The 20,822-nt window shown below is 34.7% G+C and overlaps 2 protein-coding genes and 1 long non-coding RNA gene across 5 annotated transcripts; all 3 read right to left on the bottom strand.

Annotated features, from left to right (window-relative positions):
• Positions 1-8,856: 8,856 nt before the first annotated feature.
• LOC115974574 lies at positions 8,857-10,041 on the bottom strand. Its single transcript, XR_004087974.1, has 3 exons — positions 9,969-10,041; positions 9,056-9,124; positions 8,857-8,928 (listed from the first exon to the last, which is right to left on the bottom strand). It is a non-coding gene; the product is annotated as an uncharacterized LOC115974574 (long non-coding RNA).
• Positions 10,042-13,041: 3,000 nt separating this feature from the next.
• LOC115962434 lies at positions 13,042-15,642 on the bottom strand. The gene is made up of 3 exons (XM_031081273.1): positions 15,504-15,642; positions 13,372-13,613; positions 13,042-13,266 (listed from the first exon to the last, which is right to left on the bottom strand). The coding sequence occupies exons 1-3, from the start codon at positions 15,640-15,642 to the stop codon at positions 13,042-13,044; spliced, it is 606 nt and encodes a 201-aa protein (XP_030937133.1).
• Positions 14,538-16,947, bottom strand: LOC115975194. Of its 3 annotated transcripts, none has more exons than XR_004088095.1 (2): positions 15,075-16,947; positions 14,538-14,835 (listed from the first exon to the last, which is right to left on the bottom strand). XR_004088095.1 is itself a non-coding variant. In XM_031095893.1 (2 exons), exons 1-2 carry the CDS (start codon positions 16,847-16,849, stop codon positions 16,040-16,042), a joined length of 768 nt encoding a protein of 255 aa, XP_030951753.1. In that variant the 5' UTR covers positions 16,850-16,947; the 3' UTR covers positions 15,166-16,039. The 3 variants fall into 3 exon arrangements, 2 of the variants coding, with proteins under 2 accessions (XP_030951753.1, XP_030951754.1); XM_031095893.1 differs by lacking the exon at positions 14,538-14,835 and having other exon boundaries at positions 15,166-16,190; positions 16,233-16,947; XM_031095894.1 differs by lacking the exon at positions 14,538-14,835 and having other exon boundaries at positions 15,166-16,215; positions 16,258-16,947.
• Between the last annotated feature and the right edge of the window lie 3,875 nt (positions 16,948-20,822).

Below are 20,822 nucleotides of genomic sequence, written 5' to 3'. Positions count from 1 at the left end.
GGAGCTTTGGGTCTGCCGAGGACGAAACTGTGCTCGGCTGCATCTCCGGGCCATTACCTTTTTCGGCTTGGGCCTTTGGACTTCCCACGAGCAAGTGGGCCTGGCCCATAAATTATTGAGCCCCACATGAGTTAAGAGACATACAGGATTAAATATCTATTTTGATATTCTCTCTCTTTTCAAATGAAATTAAGCAATTAATACCGATAAGGGGGCAAATTAAACCACCAGTAATGATTTGTCTCTCTTTGCAAAAGCATGACAATGATAAGATCAAATTTGATTCTCTTACGATATGGGATTGTCAATTTGTCACTCTTACTATTTACATGTTCATGTGGGGATCATGAGGGTTGCTCATAATTGTTTATTTGGTGGACATAGCTAAACTGTATTGGTCTTCTCATTGTGAGGCTTGTATCCATATAGTGATAGTAAGACAAGGATGTATAGGCTGATAGTGTAAGACAAGGATGTATAGGCTGATAGTGTCGTGCCGTCCATGATTCAATACATAAAATTATAAATCAATTTAATACAGATGCACAAAAATATCTTGAACTCTTTAAGTGATCAATTCACAAATTGTAATTTTTTATTTTATTTTTTTAAAAGATACAATGACTATCTTCAAGTGGATGATTCATTCTCGACAAGATTTGTCCTTTGTCCAGCCTAGAGAGAGAGAGAGAGAGAGAGTAATTGATTTTACATTTTATATTTTCGAAGAAAAACAAAAAATTAAAGCATGTATAGGTTTAAGATTTTGTTTGACATAGGCAATGGCTAAAACAATTTAAAATGCAAAATATGGATTATTTAGTGAGCATCTTTCTACAATGTACCATTTATTTTATCATCAAAACTCCTCAGTGAGGTGCTATGAGCTTGGATTTCTCTTCATAAACGCTTAAGTTCGAGTCTGACTAATATATAGGTAGGGTAAGCAAACCTAAGACAAGTAGATAACGCCCTCAGTCCTCTCCCCTTCAACATTTTTTGATGTTCCCAAAAAAAAAAAAAAAAAAAAAAAAAAAACCACTTTCTACAATGCACAAGACAAATGTATATTAGTCATACTTAGACCCCACAGGCAGAAAAGATAGAATCATAGAATTAGAATCACCATGAGGAAAAAAAAAAAAAGCAATTTCGAAATAGTCAAATAGTTATATGTCTAAAGCATGCGGTTAGAAAAGTTAATACGAATTGATAGGGCCATTATCAAAATTAATAATATATTTATCTTTATCATGAGCAGTTGAGCACAACTAATAAAGCGAAAAAAAGATATATGGTACAAAATTATTAAAAGTAGCCAAACTTTTCAATAATGAATAAATAGAATTGTCGTAACGAACTTCAATAGGTGAATGGAAAAGCTCGATTAGATCGAGTTGACAACTCTTAATAAAAAGATTCTATTAATATAAAAAATAAAATAAAAAACTCATAAAGAAAAGATATTAGCTAAACTAAAGCAAACTATAGTTGCACAACTCTACTTCTTCGTATTATTGTTGACAAGACGCCAGTTTAGACTTTATTTTATTCTCATGAAAGTTAAGACTTTATTTATTATAATTGTTTTGATAGGCCAGTTTAGACTTTAGATCGATTCCATCCTTCACAAATTTTTGCCAAAATTTACCATTGGAAAAACATTGCCAGATAAGATTGAGTATTAAATGCTTGATAAGTCACACAGGAAACTTTATAAAACACTCAATAGGAGAACAAAAATGACATAAAAGCAATGGTATAATAAATCAATAATATAAGGAATATATAAGTAGTAAGCTATTGCAGCCGTGAGTTTTGTGGCTTACTAGTATTATTTACTTATGTTCAAATTCTTCTTTTTGCCAAAGATTTTATAGATGAATCGACATCTCTTTAAACACAAAGTATTTGAAAATTGAGAAAAAATGTTTGAATTACGATATTAGTAGTATATTATAATTATTTCTATAAAAAAATATGTTCAAATTCTTTCCCATTTGTTGCATGCAATATATATATATATATATATATACAGTGACTATATAAAAAGTGTCTATAGCTATTTCCACAATTACTTTGGTTTAGTCAATTTTTGTCTCTTTGTGAGCAAGACAGTACATGTTGTTGCGAAAAGCCAAAAGTAATTTCACCGTAAGACCAAAACAAAACTTGATAGTTAATGCAGAGGCGTTTCACGTGTGCTGGGCCTTTTGGCATAGGAAAAATTATTATGTACTCTCGAATTATTATAAATGTATATTTTTTCCTCTCATATGGATAGTGAGTCTCATCATGAATTTAATTACTATGACTCATTATTCATGTGAGAGGAGGGAGTACGCATTTATGGTACTCCGGGAGTACACAATAATTTCCCTCTAGGGACTTTTTTTATTTTTCCTTTTTTTTTTTAATTTTCCTTTTTAAACATCTATATGTAGTTGTGTAAATCATGCTTTGAGCTTATTTCCGTTTTTATTTTTTAAAATATTTATACGTGGTAATATAGTGTTTTTGTTACCTACACAACAAATTGTTATAATATTTTTATAATTGATGAGGTGTCAATTCCTTATAAGACAAAATAAAATAATAAACTATCAAACCGAAACCAACCACAATTGAAAATAAAGTTCTTGTGAAAATGTTATAATATTTTTGGTGTTATCATAATCTTTTTACAATTTATAATGCGTCAGTTGCATATAGATAAAAATAAATAAGTAAAATATGAAATGCCATATAAGGATGTACCACAACTTAAAATAAATGTATTGTTAAAATGTGACATTTTGTTGTTGTTATAATATTTTCGTAACTGCTAAGGTGTAAGTTTCTTAAAGCACTCACATCAACTCATGGAAAATGGCATGAAAGCCAAATTTTGCCCAACCAATTCCAAAAACCGCCCACGTCCATTTATGCATTTATTGTGTAAAATACATTTAAACTATAATACTTATGCAAATATACACCAACATTGTTGTTGTGCATTTTAGATTTTATTATTTCTTTGCATTTTTCAATGATGAAGAAAGAGAGTTGATGTTGGTTTTGTTATTTTCACAATATTTTCATAATTGCTGAGGTGTGAGTAGCTTATAAATCAAAATAAAATAAAATAAAAAAATAAAATATCATACCATGAGCCATCACAACTTAAAATATTGTGAAAATGTAACATTTTGTTGTTATTACAATATTTTCACAACTGCTGAGGTGTATGTTCTTTATAGGTCAAAATAAAATAAAATAAAAAATTATTAGAGACTAAGACCCACCACAACTGAAAATAAACATATTGTGAAAATTTTATGACATTTTGTTGTTGTCACAATATTTTCACAACTACTCAGGTATAAGATTTAGTAGGTTTTAATCTTCCAAGCTTATAATTTTATATAATTCGATGACACATATTCCTTTTGTTATCTTGTTCTTTTTAAAAAAAATTATTTTCTTGCTTAAAAGGTGTTTAATAAAAACTAAAGAAGCTAAACGCTATAGCTAGACGCATAAAATGTAGTAATACGATAAAGAATGAAGTATGAATAAAAATATTCATTGTGGATGGTTATAGGTATTTGATGAAGAGTTTTAATTACATATGGTCTTATTCATTGCAAAAATTCAAATATTGTGACAACGTCTTAGCAAAACTTAGTTGCTTATCGTTTAAAGATGATATTTGTTATTATTCTTTTGGGTCAATTTCAGATAACTACCCTGAGGTTTGAGGTAATACCAAACACATCCAAGACAATTAAAAAGCAACTATTTTAGTCCTTAAACATAAACACCGTTATCATGCCGTTTGTTCAATCCACCTAAAACAAAAACTGCACAACTTTTTTTTCCATTTCCAAGAATGAATGTTCAGAAAGGTACCCCACACTCATTTGTTCCCGCCAACCTAAATGCATTTTGCAAATTCTTTTTAGTGTTTATCCTTTCATTTCCATAAAGATTAAGTTCTTTACATACCAAAAACTATAACTTAGAGAAAGAAAAAAAATCCAAGATTACATGCCAGAAGAGTTGAAAATACCAAGCAAAAGAGCCAAGTTGCTAAAAGAACCTACAAAAGAAACCAGAACAAAAACTAAATCAATAACTATTTTTCAAGTAATTAATACTTCTTCTATTACAAGAAGTTTAGCTATATTTTGATATCAAGAACTAATTTGTAACTTTCTTCAGATTAAAACTTGAACAGAAGCCCTCTTTCTCTTTACTCAGTCCGAAATTTTTTTTTTTTTTTGAGTGAGAGTTGAAATTCTAACTCTGATGAAGTCTAAAAAGAGCCATTGAACCAACTGACTTGGGTTATTTTCTTCTAGTTTATATTAAGAGCCCTTTGTTGCTCTTGGGAATAGCAAAAATGATGAAAACGTGTTTGACTCAAATGTGAGGATTTTGGCCTGGCAGGAACAGATGGTGTTGGGTACATTTTCTGAACTTGTTGCCTATGAAATGAAAAAAAAAAAAAAAGCTGTGCAAATTTTGTTTTGTGTAGTGAACAAATGGCTTGTAACGGAGTTTGTCTTCTAGGACTAAAATGGTTACTTTTTAATTATCCAGGATCTATTTGGTATTACCCCAAATCTCAGGGTAGTTATTTGGAATTTACCCTATTCATTCTTAAAATATTTCTAATAAGTGGATATTGCATTTAGCAAATAGGTTCTAAGAAACTATTATTGTAAAATAGATATTCATATGTTAAATAGTTACCTTAAGTTTGTATGTAATCAACATTCTTTTATGAATGATATTAGCATTATATGACATGCATAGTACATGGTTTCATATTTCTTCAAATAGAAACTTTATCTTAAATTTCTCACCCAAGGGGAAGCACATGCCTTGCACGTGCCACTCATACTGGTATATATAAAATGTAGTCACCTCAATAATATTTTACTAGAATGACGCGTGAAATGTGCTTAATTTATCATCCTTGGGCACATTTTTAGTTAGTGGTAGTCATAATCACATAATTCAAATACCATCATTATAAACCTTAACTCAAAAAGATCCAAATTCTCTGATGTTACTAAAAGTCTTTCATATTAGCCTTTGACTTGTCATAATAATCTATAAATCCCTAGAAATAAGAAAACAACTAATGCCACAAATTTTGTGAACCCGCACTCTATTATTAGTCATAGTAGTCAGCTTAGCTATACTTGAAATTTTTTTCTTTAGACCCCAAAAAATTAAGCAGTGGATTAATTAAACAAGTTATGATTTATTTCATAAACAATTATTTCAATCACAGTAATAATTCATAAATCAAAACCAATAAAAATGTAAAATGGTAAAACACACACACACACACACAAAGTTTGGTAACAAAATGAAAAACCAATGAACAATCTTAAAGGAAAAAACACTAGGGATCTAATCACGTAGAAAAATCATTATAAGAAACAACTACAACAGTCTACTTGTAAAACCTTTCCACAAATAGGTCTTTATTGTAATCTCAGCAATCACCCCTCAAGATGGACCTTGTCTGCAACCAAAACTTTACACAAAAACAGCCTTAACTAACTATTGAGGAACTAATATGTTGTTTCAAGGAATAAACAGTTTAGACACAAATAGAAACTCTAAAAAGTAACAATATGTGGAGACAGACTTAGAACTTTACGGTTCAAGAAGGTTCAACTCTTAGGGTCTATTTGGTTGGAGGAGTGGAAAAGTGAGAGGATGGAAAATTAGTGGGAAGATAGAAAAGATTTGGTTTTCCCTCATGTGTGTTTGGTTGGAGGGGTGAAAAAGTGGGAGGGTGGAAAACTCTTTTATTTGGTTGGAGAGAAAAAAGGGGAGGATGGAAAATGTAGTTTATATAAATTAACTATTATGTCCTTGTTATATAATATATAAGAAATAGATATATTTACACTCATTAAATAATATAAAAATTAACACAAATACATATAAATTTATATTACTTTTCTTTATTATTATTTATATTGTAAAATTTATGGGCAACAAAAATTGATCATGCGTTAATTGGGAAGACATTTTCAAAAAAAAAAAAAAAAAAAACTTTATCCACTAGCCTTTTCAATAATACAATGACCCTTTATTCTAAAAACTGGGCAAGGCAGAGAGAGAGAGAGAGAGAGAGAGAGAGAGAGAGAGAGAGAGAGAGAGAGAGAGAGAGCCTAGAGTTCACGTTGCTGTGAAGATGCTGAGAGATAAGGATGAAAAGGCAATAAGGTTGATAGGTCACAGGATGTGGGAAAGTGAGAGGGGTAGGTGAGAGCAATAAAAAGTGAGGATATTTTTGTCACACAGTAGGCCTCAATGTTTTCTCCCCTATTTTCTCTCCATTTTAGAGAGAAAAGTTTTTGTGGGCCTAGGTGGAAAATGCCTGGGCCCCACACAAAAGTTTTCTTTCTCCTCCTCCCAACCAAACAACACACAAATTCATTCTCTCCTATTTTCTCTCTAAAATTTTCCATCCTCCCTATTTCACCTCCAAACAAACACATCCTTAGAGTTCGTTTGATTGGAAGGGTGAAAAAGTGAAAGGATAGAAAATGGTGAGAGGATGGAAAAGTGGGAGGATAGAAAAAATTTTAATTTCTCACATTTTTGTTTGGTTGGGAGTAAAAAAATGAAAGGATGAAAAAAGTGAGTTTGTATAAATTTACTTATATACCCTTGTTAAAAAATGATAGCCAATTAAAACCAAAAAAAAAAAAATCACCCAAATTATTATTAAAAAAAAAATCACGTCTAATTAAAACAAAGAAAAAAGAAGAAGAAGAAGGCAACATCTAGGAAATCCAAAAAAAAAAGGGGGGGGGTGGGGGGAAGAAGAAGAAGAAGCAAATGTCCAGCCCAAGAAAGGAAAAGAAAAACAAAAAAATAAAAAAGGGAGGAAACGTCCCATAACACACACACACACAAAAAAAAAAAAAAAAAAAAAAAGGGAATTGGACGAATTCAAATGTGCAAAAGCACAAGACCATTTTTGTTCATTAAATAGTCTCATTTTCTCCTTTTAGTTTTCTCTCCAATTTGGGGAGAAAACTTTTTGGTGGACGAGGGGAGAAAACACCTGGGTTCTACCATTTATTTTCCTTCCTCCCCACCAAACTAAACACACTCCAAAAAGTTTTTCTTCCCATTTTCTCTTCAAAGTTTTCCATCCACCCTATTTCACCTCTAAACAAACACACCCTTAGATTTGGTCTTGTATGTTAAGAAAATAAGGAGAAATTAATGAGAGAAGAGAAGAACAAAGTAGGCTTAGACTTAGAGGCACGAAATGATTGCTATATTTAAGATGATATTTGCCTCCACTCGATTGAGTTTACTAAACGGTTGCAAATAAGTTAATTTCAGGATACAACTAAGCCAATATTCTACAAGTATCAAACTTAAAGAATCTTGTAAATTTCTATATATGGTGTGCAAATTATTTTTACAAAAATTAAATATGACTTTTTATTCGTAAATAATAAAGTGATACCAATGAACACTAAAAAGTCACATTTCAAAAGTCACTTGTTAAGAGACACAACCTTTAAAATGTTGTTATGATTGTTACTATTTGTTAGGAAAGTAAAGTTCAGTCTCCCTCAATTTTTTTGCAAAGTTTTGCAGATAAATGATTTTCTGTCATGATTTCACTTAAGCAAACTCATTCTCACTAAACGTTTAAAAAAATCAGATGATAAAAATTTCACTCGTCACTCAACTTACTAAAATTCACCAAACAAGCCTCCTCGATCCTTAAGCATTCTTCGCTCTTTCACTTTTAAAGTGAGATATTCTCAGATAGTACAACCTCTATATATACACAACATTGTATGGCAGTCTCTAACATTTTCTCTTTAGCAAGGGTTGGTATTTACTATTTATAGAAAAATAAATAAAATTTTAGTTCTTTAAGGACAAAACTTAAGTACAACACCTTAACTAAAAAAATATACTTCCATCCCATAAGTAAAAATTCACATGACAAAATCTTAAAAGGGGAAGCTAAAGAATAGTACCTAAATACTGTACCTAAGTCTTGCCCGTTCTACAAATAGTTGGGTTGCTATTCATGCAATCTCGCTTGAGCAAGTGTTTAACAAGAGTCTCAAGTACTTTCTATATGAATTCTTGAGCAAAAAATTTTTCGCATCGATTCCTCTTAAAGTGAGAATGATTGATTGATTTAACTTGAACGAAAATTTTCAATAAACTAATGTGACATATTTTCAACCTAACTCAAATACATCAATTTCAATCCTTTTTTTACTCTATTTTTATTACATTGAATTAGCTAACATCCAAAACCTAACAAATTCCCCGTTTGAAAATTATGTGATAAAAAATTACAGTAGAAGACTTAATTAAAATTACAAACTCAATGTAATACATGCACATCTCATAAACCACTGAACAAACTAGACCTACATTCTATTATGTGAGGCTTGAAACCTGTCTTTAATGAAACACAAACAAACATATTAAACGCAAAGGGAACAAGTATAGACAAGTTTTGCTTTGAGTCGGTTCAATTGTTACGGATACATCACTTATCATCAATCATTCTATAATGTTTTAGATCAATATTAATGTCAAACCCACGATGGTGTGGAAAATCCCATAGAGCCAATACCTTTCATCAAGGTTCTATGCATAGAAAGTCGATCTTTATTGTGAATTCTTTTTTTGTAATTTTCTTTTTCATAAAACAAAAGGTAAATAAATAATTTATATTCCTTGAATGCATGGAAGATTGATATGCACTCTCAAGAAGCAGGAGAAAAATTGAACACTAGGACTGCTCTTGAAAAAGAAAATTAGATGTCCGATGTGGTTTTAAAATATTACTACCTTCTCACTGACAACATATTTCATGTTTTCATCTTCTTCCCTGATCTCTGGCCCATCATCATCATCATCTCTCACCTAGAAAAAAAATTACTTCAGATTAACTGACAATTATAACCAACCAAACACTGTCCAAAAGAAGATACTGTCTCGATATGAACTAACTTGATAGTTGGTGGTAAAGATTAAAAAGAATATTTCTTACCAGTGATGCTTACGCTTTTAAATCCTCAATATCGAAGTTCCAGGCACTAACTCCTCGCTGGTACTCACTCTGATAGCAGCAAGACAAGACATTACCACCAAAGATAAGAAAAAGAGTAAAGTAACATTTTATGTACAGATATCTCTGATCACTAAATGTAAGATATTACAAAAGCAACATTTTCCCAGTTTTTTATTTGCACTAATTCTAGTCTGAGGACTCTGAGCAAAGAAACATATATGACATAAACGAGATTAATCTCTAGCCTTTGAATGATCCACAAAGAAAAAGAAAACAGCTTACATATCTTCTTTGTATAATCATTATTATCAATCTGCAAAATAAGTTAGAAAACACACCAAAGCTGGATAAAAGAGCAAATTCCAAATCAGAAATACGAGGTGTTGGCATGCATCGACCACAGGAAACCCCTCGTTTGAAAAGCCCTACACTCTAAAACAGATTGCTTTCTCTGTTTCAATATTGTTACTCCTTTTTCAACAGTTTTCTATGGATTAAGAGTCTTCAATAATCATTTAAAGAAAATTATGAAGTTTTCCTCTGATCTAATGGCTTCTCCTGGATTCAGAATTTAGGATGGACATACCCGGTCAACTACCAAATCACATACATGATTGTAACTTAGATTCCTCAGTGGTAATAAAGCGGCACACATATTCAAATAGGGGGCAGTTGTCACTGACAGTTACTTGATCATCTTAGTTGAGGTTTTCACAAATGGACAGAATATGAACAGGGGAGGGGGGAAATTGTTAAAGTTCAAAAAAGCATTCTCAAGAAATGCAAACAGTTGAATATTAGAAAAAAATAAAAGACAATTTGCTACATCATCATGACCACAGGTAAATCAAATTTAAGTTCAAAATAAATGGCGTGAACTAAGGTTTATGACCTGTGATAGAGCCTCTTGTTCTGCTGAAGGCATTTTCTTTAGAGCTAGTTGTGCTGCGTCTTTAAGCTGAAAAATTAACCAATGCCATCAGACAAGCCCACCAGGACAAGTGAAATTATGAATGTTGCATTCCAGCAGTATGATGGTTAACCTGGAGGACTTTTACACAATTCCAAAGGGGTGGCAAATCAGCGAATAATTTCTTCACAGAAAGCTCTGGAGACTTTGCATGCTTGAAAAAGGAGTGTTTCAATAATTTCTCTGCTGTTGGCCTCTTTGCTTGATCTTTCACCAGACACATTGCAACCATTTCTTTAAAAGACTGATCACAACTGGAAATCCTCCAATTAGAATATTATTCCAAAATATAAAGACATTGAAAGACGGAAATCACCAACTTGTCCAGTGGATCTTCATTTTGTTACCAACTTGTCCCTGCCAAAACCTGGTAGAGATAGCATTCAGATCATTGCATAATTTTACCGGTAACTGGAATACCCCCAACGTATAAGTGGGAATAAATTGAGTCATTGCTTTGATGAGGACTTCCTTACTAGCTCTAGACAATAGTTGCCCTTTCCATCCTTGTATTTTTTTTTCCAAAATTTATCATTTAGATAGGAAAAAGCTTGATACTTTGATCTGCCAACAAGAGTAGGTAGCCCCAAATAAGTCTCAAACCGATCAACCTCCCTAATTCCCAAAGCCATCTTGATGCTTGCCCTCTATTCACCCTCCGTATTGCAATTGAAATAGACAAATGATTTCTCAAAATTGATGCATTGCCCCAATGAAGTTGCATATTTCTGTAGTACTTCAGTAATAGCCTGCACTTCCTCCTGATTTGCCCGACAGAATATTAATGAGTCATCAGCAAATAATAAGTGGGAAATATTAGGTGCTCTTCTGCATGTGGATACCTCATGAATCCACCCCTCCTCTTCTGCCTTGGCTAATAATGATGAACAACCCTTTGCACACAACAAGAACAAATAAGGTAATAAAGGGTCTCCTTGGCGGATCCCCCTAGAAGGCCGGATATTACCATAAGCTTATCCATTAATGCATACTGAAAATGTAGGAGATGTCACACAGCTCATGACTCTATCAATCCAAGTTTCAGGCAACCCCAATCTAGACATAATGCCCTTTAGGAAAGGCCACTCTACTCGGTCATATGATTTACTCATATCCAATTTTAAAGCCAAAGGACCCCTTTTACCCGATCTCCTACAATGCATGGTATGCAGAGTCTCATATGCTACTAAAACATTATCAGTAACCAAACGATCTAGAATAAACGCACTTTGGGTGCGGGATATCAACCTTGGGAGAATGAGCTTCAATCTATTAGCCAAAACCTTAGAGATAATTTTATAGATGACATTACAGAGGCTGATATGTCTATAATCAGATATCCTTTCAGGTGACTTAATTTTCGGAATAAAAATAATATGAGTATAATTAATTTTAGGTAGCATAGAACCAGAATTCAGAAAATCTAACACAGCAGCAGTCACATCATCACCTACTATATGCCAAAACTTTTGATAAAATAAGGCATTCATAGCATCAAGTCCAGGAGCCTTTGTTGGTCTCATCTGGAACAATGCTTCTTTGATTTCTTCTGCATTATATTCATTGGACAATACTTCTAGCATATCGATAAAATATCCAACATAAACATAGGAGGCGTAATATAGTACACAAAAGCCTCCTACTGAGAGCTACCCATCCTAGCTAGAGAGTCAGCTGCTTGGTTGGCTTCCCTGAAGTAGTGGTTAAGCCAAACCTGATGGAAATCTTGAAAAGTGTCCCTGCATTTAGTCACCAAAGTCTGGGTTAGTCTATTAGTGGAAGGAGGGGAAGATATGAGATTAACTACATCAGAGGAGTCCACATTTACAATAAGACTGTGTATATTCAACTGTTTTGCCATGCGGATTTCCTCACGCAAGGCCCATAATTCAGCCATTAAGATCGAAGTGGTGCCTATTGGTTTTGAGAATCCTTAGACCCAGTTTCCATTCAAGTCATGGATTAGGCCACCTGCACTAGCGTGGCCATTGATGATAGAAGCGTCAATGTTAAGCTTATGCCAACCCGGAGGGGGTTTGGTCCACTTAGCATTTAGTCGAGCCCTTGCATGAGATGGATTGGTCGAGGCTGTCAGGAAGTGAAATTCAAGGGCTTTAGCTACACAGTCTTTCTGAAGCTACTGATCTGGTTGCTTTGCTTGATAAGTGACACAGTTTTTGTTAGTCCATATGGACCATAGACCAAAGAGAAACATAGTAGGCCATGGAATGCTGTGATGCCAAGAGACTAGGCTAGAGTTGCAGTTTACATGTAGCCATTCTAAGAGGGGAAGGCCAAAGGAGGTGTAAAGTCCTAAAGGTGGGCCAAGTTGATTCCAAAAACTGACTAAGAAAAGGCATTCTCTGAGCATGTGGCTTATGGATTCGGTGTGAGAATTACAAACAAAGTAGCGTTGATCTAGGCTTAAACCCCTTGAACCCAAAACTTCTTTTACTGGAATGCTATTATAAGAGCAAAGCCAGATAAAGAGAATGAATTTTGGAGGAACATTGAGTTTCCAAATCCAGGAAAGAGCGGGAGTATTCAAGTTCAAAACATTTAAACCTTTTGTTGCATTGTAGGTAATCCGAAGGGAGAAATTACCATCATTAGTGAAGGCCCATGCAATTACATCATCCACCTGGGAATTTATGTTTGTGGGGATAGCTTGGATAAGCTTAACAAGATTTTCCAAAAGTTCAAATGAAAGCTGAAGATGCCAATTACCGTAATTATTGATAGCCCGACTTATTAGCTGAGTTTCCTCTCCAACATTGAAATGACCAATTAATTGGGCTCGAAGAGGACCATATGAGATCCAATTATCATACCATAGGGAGGTAAGGGCCCCTGTGGTGATCACTTCCCTTAATCCGCTGTCCAAGAGAGGTTTTGCAGCTTTTCATGCTGCCCATGTTCGAGAACAGGAGCTATTAAAAGTCCATGGATTTCTAGTGGCATTATTAGAAAGGTAATTTGCTTTTAGAACATGAGCTCAAGGGCAGGAGTTCTCTGTTAGCAATCTCCAATTAGGCTTTGCAATGAGCGCAAGATACCGCCTCCTTGATTTGTGAATACCCAACCCACCATGATCTTTTGGTCGAGTAACAGTGTCCCAATTCACTAGGTGCATCTTCCTTTCTTCAGGAGTTGAGCCCCATAAGAAGTTCCTGTTGGCACAATCAATTTCCTTGCAAACTCTACTTGGAAGCAAAGCCCCCTGCATGACATAGTCAGGGATTGTGCCTGAAGAAGACTTGATAAGAGTCCTCCTGACTGCAAGGGAGAAGAGACTTGTTTGCCAGCTTGCTAGCTTCTCCTAAACCTTGTGAATGATGTAATTAAAATCTCTAGAGTCGCAGTCAGAGAATTTTAGCAGAAAACCCAGGTATTTGTCAAATTTTCGTGTTTCTAAGATTCCAAGAGAGCCACATATATCACTTCTAGTCTCCTCCGAAGTGTTTTTTGAGAATAGAACTCTAGATTTTTCCTTGCTAACTCTTTGCCCAGATAATCGACAAAAGGCAGTTAGCACTTCATCAATTGCCTCACTGTTCTTGAGACTAGCTTAACCAAAGAGCATCAAGTCATCAGCAAAAAATAGGTGAGAGAAAGTAGGGCTTGATCTAGAGGCTTTGACAGGCTTCCAAGTGTTGTTAGTAGTTTTGTCTCGAATAAGGAGTCCAAGGTACCCAAGGTATAAAATGAATATGTATGGCGATAATGGGTCTCTTTGGCGAATGCCACAGGATGGACTGAAGGCAGGGAGCTTACCACCATTAAAGAGCACAGAAACAGAGGTTGAAGAGATGCAATCCATGATTATGGCAATGAGATTTGAGAGAAAATTAAACAGTACAAGAACTTCCATTATAAAACTCCATTCCAGATGGTCGAAAGTTTTTTCAAGATCAATCTTTAACGCCATTATGCATACCTCCCTTTTTTCTTTTCCATGGAGTGAAGAATTTCTTGTGCTATAATCATATTGTCTAGCCCTTTTCTTCCAGGGATAAATGCGGCTTGGAGTGGGGAGACCAAGTGCTACATGTGGGGCCTTATTCTATTGACAATGATCTTGGATATCGTTTTGTAAATGGATGTGCAGAGACTAAGGGCTTGTTTGGTTTTTAAAAAATGGTGACTCATCACTCATCACTCAGTTTTCATCACCCATCACTCATCACTTATCACTCATCACTCAAAATACCCCAATTTCCTGATTCCACCCGTTTGGCACATATTTTCAACTTTTCATCACTCAAATTTTTTTACTTTTCGTGGGGCCCATACCTAAGCAATAGTCAGAGACTGCTGTTAGCCTACCTGCCAAAGCCTCATCTCCCACCATTTTCTTCACTGCACATTTCATTTTGCCACCACCACCGTCACAATTTAACACAAAAACTCTATTCACAGTTTAATCAAAGAAGTACAAATAACAAAAACTCTCAACAATTTAACACCACCTAAAGCAGCTCATCACCCCAAATTCAAAACTCCATTCATACTTATTTATGATACACCACGAAGGAAAAAAAAAAAAAGCTTCTAGGTCAAAAACGAGCTTCCAACGGAGTTGTTCCCAGCGTCGACAACAGAGCTTCCAAATCGAATCGTTTCCAACGGAGATCCGTTGTTGCTGTGGATGCCAATTTTGACGCTCCAGCCAAATCGGAGAACGAGTACGATAGCAGCGATGAGTAGAACGAGCGCATTGTGGAGCTTTTCGGCGTGTGATTGAAGATCGATGCTGATGATCTCTCAACTTGGGTCGATGTGTGAGTGACTGGTGGGAGAAGAACAAAAAAGAAAGAATAGAAAGAACACTGAATCAGAAGAAAGCAAAAAGAACGATGTACTCATTTAGTAATCAAATTCGTGTGAGTAGTCGGTGAGTATGAGCTTTTTGCTCTGAAAAAAAAAAGTGACCGGTGGGATGTGACTGGCTTTTGGGGCCCATAATCTCCTCCTATTTACAAACATGCCACTAAAAATCAGATTTTGAGTTATGAGAATAGGTTTCACCTGTTTTCATTTTCCATGACTGTGATCCGGTTTTTTGAGTGACTAAATCATGAAAACAATTACCGGAAACTCATCCAAACAACTACTCCTCAGTGGGACCCACACAATTTAGATGATAGAAACAGAAAATTGACTGATATCACTCAAAACTCATCCCATACAAACAACCTCTAATTGGTCTAAAATGACCGAAGACTTCCGGGCCGTTTCTATTTGGAATGAGAACCACCAAGGTTTGATTCAGATATGAAGGAAAAAGTTTAGTTGAGAAGGTGGTTAGGACTTCTTCAATGACTGATGGTCCGAGGATGTGCCAAAAATGCTGAAAGAATCCGGCATGCAACCCGTCCATTCCTGGGGCTTTATAGGGCTTTAAAGAGAATAGGGCCTTGTGAATTTCTAAGGCTGAGGGCATGGCTGAAAGCTTACAGGACTCCTCTTCAGAGAGGGCAGCAGCCCAATTAATGTCAATATCTTCAGTGGAGACACAGGCCAGGTGTTGGGTTTGGTATAGCTCCTTGAAGCCATTATGGATAATATCCATCACTTGATCCTCATCATGACTCATTCCCCTGTATGATTCATGATCTTCCTAATTTTGTTATGTCTCCTCTTTGTAATTGTTTTCATATGGAAGGAGGCGGTGTTTCTATCACCAAAAAGTTGCCAATCTACCTGAGATTTTAATGCCCAAAACTCCTCTTCTTGATTGAGGATAGAAGCATACTCAAGGGAAAGCTCTTAACTTCCGTATTCATATCCTTCCGCTTCTTAAAATCTCTAAAACTTAAAATCACATTTTTTTTTTCTACAAAGTCAATCATTGGGACTAGAAAATAGTCAAATAAAGGGATTGACTCTCCAACAACCCATGGTTCTTTACAATTTAGAACAACAATTGCAATTACAAATCAAAGAATTCAAAAGAACTAAAACCCCCTAAAAATAAATAAAAATAAAAAGGATCAAAACATTTTTCTGCGTCTCAAGCTCTTAACAGAGGCTTTAGAAACCAAAAACCCCAACCCAAAACACATCACCCAAATCCCCATATCAACGGCCCATCTCACTCCTTCCACATCCATCTCGACCGTATAATCTTCCTTCAAATCTCCACCGTCCGATCCACTCTCCTCCTCACCACAACAACGACAACAGCCGTCCGATCCACTCTCCTCCTCACCACAACAACGACAACAGCCGTCCGATTCACTCTCCTCCTCTTGCTCTTCTCTCTCTTCCGGAATCTCCTCTAACCTTGCACACTTCTTCTTCGTCCTTCTATTACTATTCTTCACTACCATCTCCACCTTCTCATTCATCGCCACGTGTCCCTCCACCGCCACGTGTACCTCCGCCTCCGTAACTCTAACCTCACTCTCTATCGCACACTTACACTCCAATTTCCACTCGCTACCCTCGCCTTTTCTGAAAATCCCCTTCAAGACCTTCTCGTCCCTCAAGTAAACTTCAAAACGCACCGCTTCGTTGGCCCGAACCCGTTCTCTGCTCCCGAATATAACCTCGTTCTCACTCCTCGTCTTCGCACTCACGACCCGGTGGAGCGTCACGAACGCGGGCGAGTCGGGTCGGATCGTCGACCCGTCCACCTCGAGCACGTTATCATTTATACGAGAAAGGTAAAGCAGAGTCAGCGACTCCGGTATTGGTTTCCGAGTATCCAGACCCGAGAACCGAACAAAGAAACCTCGGATTCGCAAACGATCTCGACCGTTGGATTGGTACCCGTGATAATAATCAGACGACCTACACATCTTCTCCTCGCTCTTCGATGTTGAGAATTTATTTTTCTTCTGAAACGAATAAGAACAACGTTGTTGGTGTGAACTGTGAAGGGTTTTACTTTTTATATATATATACAGAGAGAGAGAGGCGGTGGTAGAGTTTGATACGGAATCAGGGGCCGAGGAGCACACGGTTTTTTTGTTTTGCTTAAAATGCTGACGTGGACGAAACGACACTATGATTATATATGAAACGACAGGGATTTTTATGATTTTTACGATTTTTTTTTTTTTTGCCGCGTGTGACGTGAGACTTTCCTGGGGGTTTCAGTTTGTAAAAGAGTTTCAGCTGGCGCCGCTGACTACGTTATTTGTGGATTTTTCGGAGATATTTTTTTTAAAGAGATTTGACTGGTTGTTTGGGAGGTACACCAATTGGGCTTTGTTTTTTAGTGTTCAAGTTGGACTTGGAGCGTGTGTTTGAGTCTCCTTGCTTTTTCTTTTTCTTTTTTTTCTTTTTTTTTTGGGCAACTTGTGTGAAAGATTCAATGTAATGGGTCGGAAGTTGCAGGGAAACAAACAGAACAAAAAGATAAAAGAGAAGCACAATTATTTACTCCTTTTTACGTGCATAGTTTTTTTTTTTTTTTTTTGGGGGGGGGGGGGGGGGGGGGGGGGTTAAAATATGTGCATAGTTTCATAGTTTGAATGGCATCTCAAAAACTCTGAATGAGATATCCAAATCCAAAAGTAATTAATCGAGGCAAATTATACCTTTTTATGGCATTAACTGATTAACCCCTTTATTACCTTTTACAATTGATAATTTGTTAAAGGTCTTGTCACTTTTGGTAAGGGTCATATAATTATCTTTCTTCCTTAGATATCTTGCAAATCTACTTTGTAGGGTTTTTTTTTTTTTTTTTTTTTTTGGGTTTCTATGTGCATTATCTTTTTTAGTTAAGGTAATATCTAGCTAAATTAATAAATTTTATTGGCCATGACTCAATGTATAACATATTTAGAGTTGAATTTATGTTACTTCATGAAGGGAGAAGAATAGTATCACCGATATTTAGTTCATAAGCCATATACCTCCTATAATTAAGCTCTTGTACATTCATTGTTAGAGGAGCTTCTAGGTCTAGAATTTTCTTGATCTTGTTTCTCAAAGAAAAAAATAATAATAATTCTTGATCTTGAGAGAAGACCATTTGTTTAAGTTAATAACCTCATTTAATTTTTAAGATAATATATTTACAGTTTTCTAATTTATTTTTGGGTAAAAATAGTTTCTGTGCAATTTAATCTTCCAAATCAAATAATCTAAAAAATTAAAGCTGCCCCAAATATTTATAAGCTAAAAGTTTCAGGTTATTTTGATTTCAATTTAGGCAACTTATAAAAGAAGAAAAGTCGATTAGTGGAATAACAATCTATTCAGTCGTTGACCTCATCATGAGCAAAGATAACAAGTCCAACTGAACTAAACGTGTGTTTGTTTTAGCTTTTAGAAGCTGAAAGGTGCCTTTTGAAACCAAAAAAAATAAAATGTACATTTGGTAAGGTTTTAAAAGTTTTTTTTTTTTTTTTTTTTTTTTCTAAAAAACTGCGTTTTGAAATATGAAGGAAGAGCACTTAATTAACAATGGATAGCTCTCAAAGACTTTTGTAAAAGTCAATGCACGTTTCATAAATATTACTGTTGGAGGCAGTGTTCAATTACCAAATTGGCCAAATATTTTATTGAAAACTCAATTTTACCTTTTGATAAATAAAAGGATAACACCTCTCTAAAGCTCACCTCATGCCAAATTCCTCTCATCTCTCTACTCTGCTACAGAACAAGCCTCTTCGTGTTGCTGCAGGTAAAAGTCTCTATATTTTTTTAAAAAAATTTATTTATGTCTTATTTTTTTTTTACTCAATATTTACAATGGCTAACAACAAAATCATTTCAGATCTTTTCTCTCTCAAACATCTCTAAACTCAATCTCAATCAAAATACAAACTCAGATCACAATTTCAAAATTAATCAAACCAGGAAAAAAAAAAAAAAAAGACAAAGCAAATCTGACCCATCTGAGCCATGATGGGGAGGAGGACAAGCACTGGTGGGGAAGAGGATAGGCATGCGTGAACATCCGCCAGCGATCTCTATGTGTGTAACTGAGAGAGAGAGAGAGAGAGAGAGAGAGAGAGAGCTATTGGTACTCATATGTTCTAGTGTGGACAGTGGTAAAAAAGAAAAGCAAAAGTAAAAGTGAAGATAGAGAGTTACGTGTGTGTGGAGGACAAAAAAAGAGGAAAAATAAATAAATAAATAAAAGAAACGTGTGGATGAAAAAAAAAAATAAAAGAGATAGGGAAAAATAAAATAAAGAATAAAAAATTAACATTGAAAAATACTATTGCAATATTTTCACAATATTTTTACATAAATCTTAAATGATGAGTTGTTACTAGTTTATATTGGTGAGAAAAAAATTAATTTAAGTGGTGTGTTAAAATTAAAATCCCTTATATACTTACTCAAAAATTGATTTTTGAGTGAGTATATGAAGTAGTTGATTTAAGTATGAAATAAACAAACTCCTTTATATATATTTTTTCATTTTTGGTAATTTACCTCTCAAACTTTTATAAGTGCTACCCAAATACTCAGCTTTTTCAAAAAGCACTTTTTAACAGATTTTACCAAACATACCAAACACTCAGTTTTTACAAAAAACCCAATTTCATACTGCACTTTTTAAAACCCCCACTTTTTTCAAAAAGCATAATATCAAAAAGCTGAACCAAACTCACCCTAATAAGTGCTAGACTGCTAGTGATCTGTGGGCTATAGAGCTCGGAGGAAACTAGGTTTTTTTTTTTTTTTTTGGGGGGGGGGGGGGGGGGGGGTGGGCAAATAGCTCCAAATATATGGTCGATCAATCAAGGGACTGTGCTTGGGTTCAATAAAAAAAATTTAGCCCATTACTCCAAAAAAACCCAAAGCAGTTATTGGGTCTCTGCATGGGCCCATCAGTATACACTTGTGCCTTGTACTTCAAAGATGGGCTGAAATGATGGCCTCAGTAAAGAGGGTAGCGGATAACGACCCAAAACCAAAAGAGAGAGGAGATTCAGGAGAAATAGGATAGCGGATGATTTGAACTATCCGTGTTACTGATCTTTCTTTTTTTTTCTTTTTTTTTGATAGGTAGATACTATATCTATGGGGTAGGGGCTAAAGTTCTAGATCACATAAAACACAGCTGAATACATGGTAGATTGTGAGTTGTGAAAAAAAAATTGTGGATTCATGTGAAAGTTGTGACAAAAATTATAATTTTTTATGTAGTATTATAATTACTTAGGTAGGAAATGAAGATATGGGTTTTGAGACTCCACAAAAGAACGAAAGATGCCCTACTTGATTATCACTTGAGCCCCATCCGACGTTGAATATTAGATAAATATTAAAAAGAAAATTTTTAGGACCATAAATTTATTGTGAGACTAGTGAGTAGTGACTACTGGCGGTGTGTAGTTAAGAAAAAATAGTGGGTTTATGTAAAAGTGACCGAGAATCAATTATAATTTGCCACATAAAATAATTGTGACAAAATGTGTGGAATAAGTTGTGTCTTAGAATTACTCTAATAAACACTTTTTTTTGGATTGTTTTATATAATTTTTAAACATGAGTTTTATTTATTTATTTGTTAACATGGACGTCTATAACTCTCTGAACACCTAACCATCTAGTAACAAAGATATTTTTTTCATCACAAGTAGGTGACACTTACAATATATATATATATATATATATATATAAAATATCAACAGTTGGACCAATGCATAGAATAAATGGTTAAATGATAATAATGATAACAATAACAGCAAACTGATGAGAATCATGAGAATAAAAACAATTTCTGAAAATACAAAATTGAAAACACTTATGGCTTTTCCTTCTTCTTTTTTTGGTCCTGGTAAGTAACAATCACATTTTTGG

Source organism: Quercus lobata, chromosome 2 (assembly GCF_001633185.2).
Source record: "Quercus lobata isolate SW786 chromosome 2, ValleyOak3.0 Primary Assembly, whole genome shotgun sequence".
NCBI classification, from domain to species: Eukaryota; Viridiplantae; Streptophyta; class Magnoliopsida; order Fagales; family Fagaceae; genus Quercus; species Quercus lobata.
The sequence above is the reverse complement of the archived record's forward strand: the minus strand, read 5'-3'. Positions and strand labels throughout refer to the sequence as shown.

What these genes read in the sequence shown, in the direction of transcription:
- LOC115975194 (XM_031095893.1), bottom strand. Translation starts at nt 16,849, where the DNA reads ATGTGTAGGTCGTCTGATTATTATCACGGGTACCAATCCAACGGTCGA. An exon ending in GAGGAGAGTGGATCGGACGG is followed by an intron (nt 16,191 to 16,232) that starts CTGTTGTCGTTG and finishes TGGATCGGACGG; the next exon opens with TGGAGATTTGAAGGAAGATT.
- LOC115962434 (XM_031081273.1), bottom strand. Translation starts at nt 15,642, where the DNA reads ATGAGTCATGATGAGGATCAAGTGATGGATATTATCCATAATGGCTTC. An exon ending in CCTCTCTGAAGAGGAGTCCT is followed by an intron (nt 13,614 to 15,503) that starts GTAAGCTTTCAG and finishes TCTTTGGTTAAG; the next exon opens with CTAGTCTCAAGAACAGTGAG. An exon ending in TTAATTACATCATTCACAAG is followed by an intron (nt 13,267 to 13,371) that starts GTTTAGGAGAAG and finishes TATGTCATGCAG; the next exon opens with GGGGCTTTGCTTCCAAGTAG.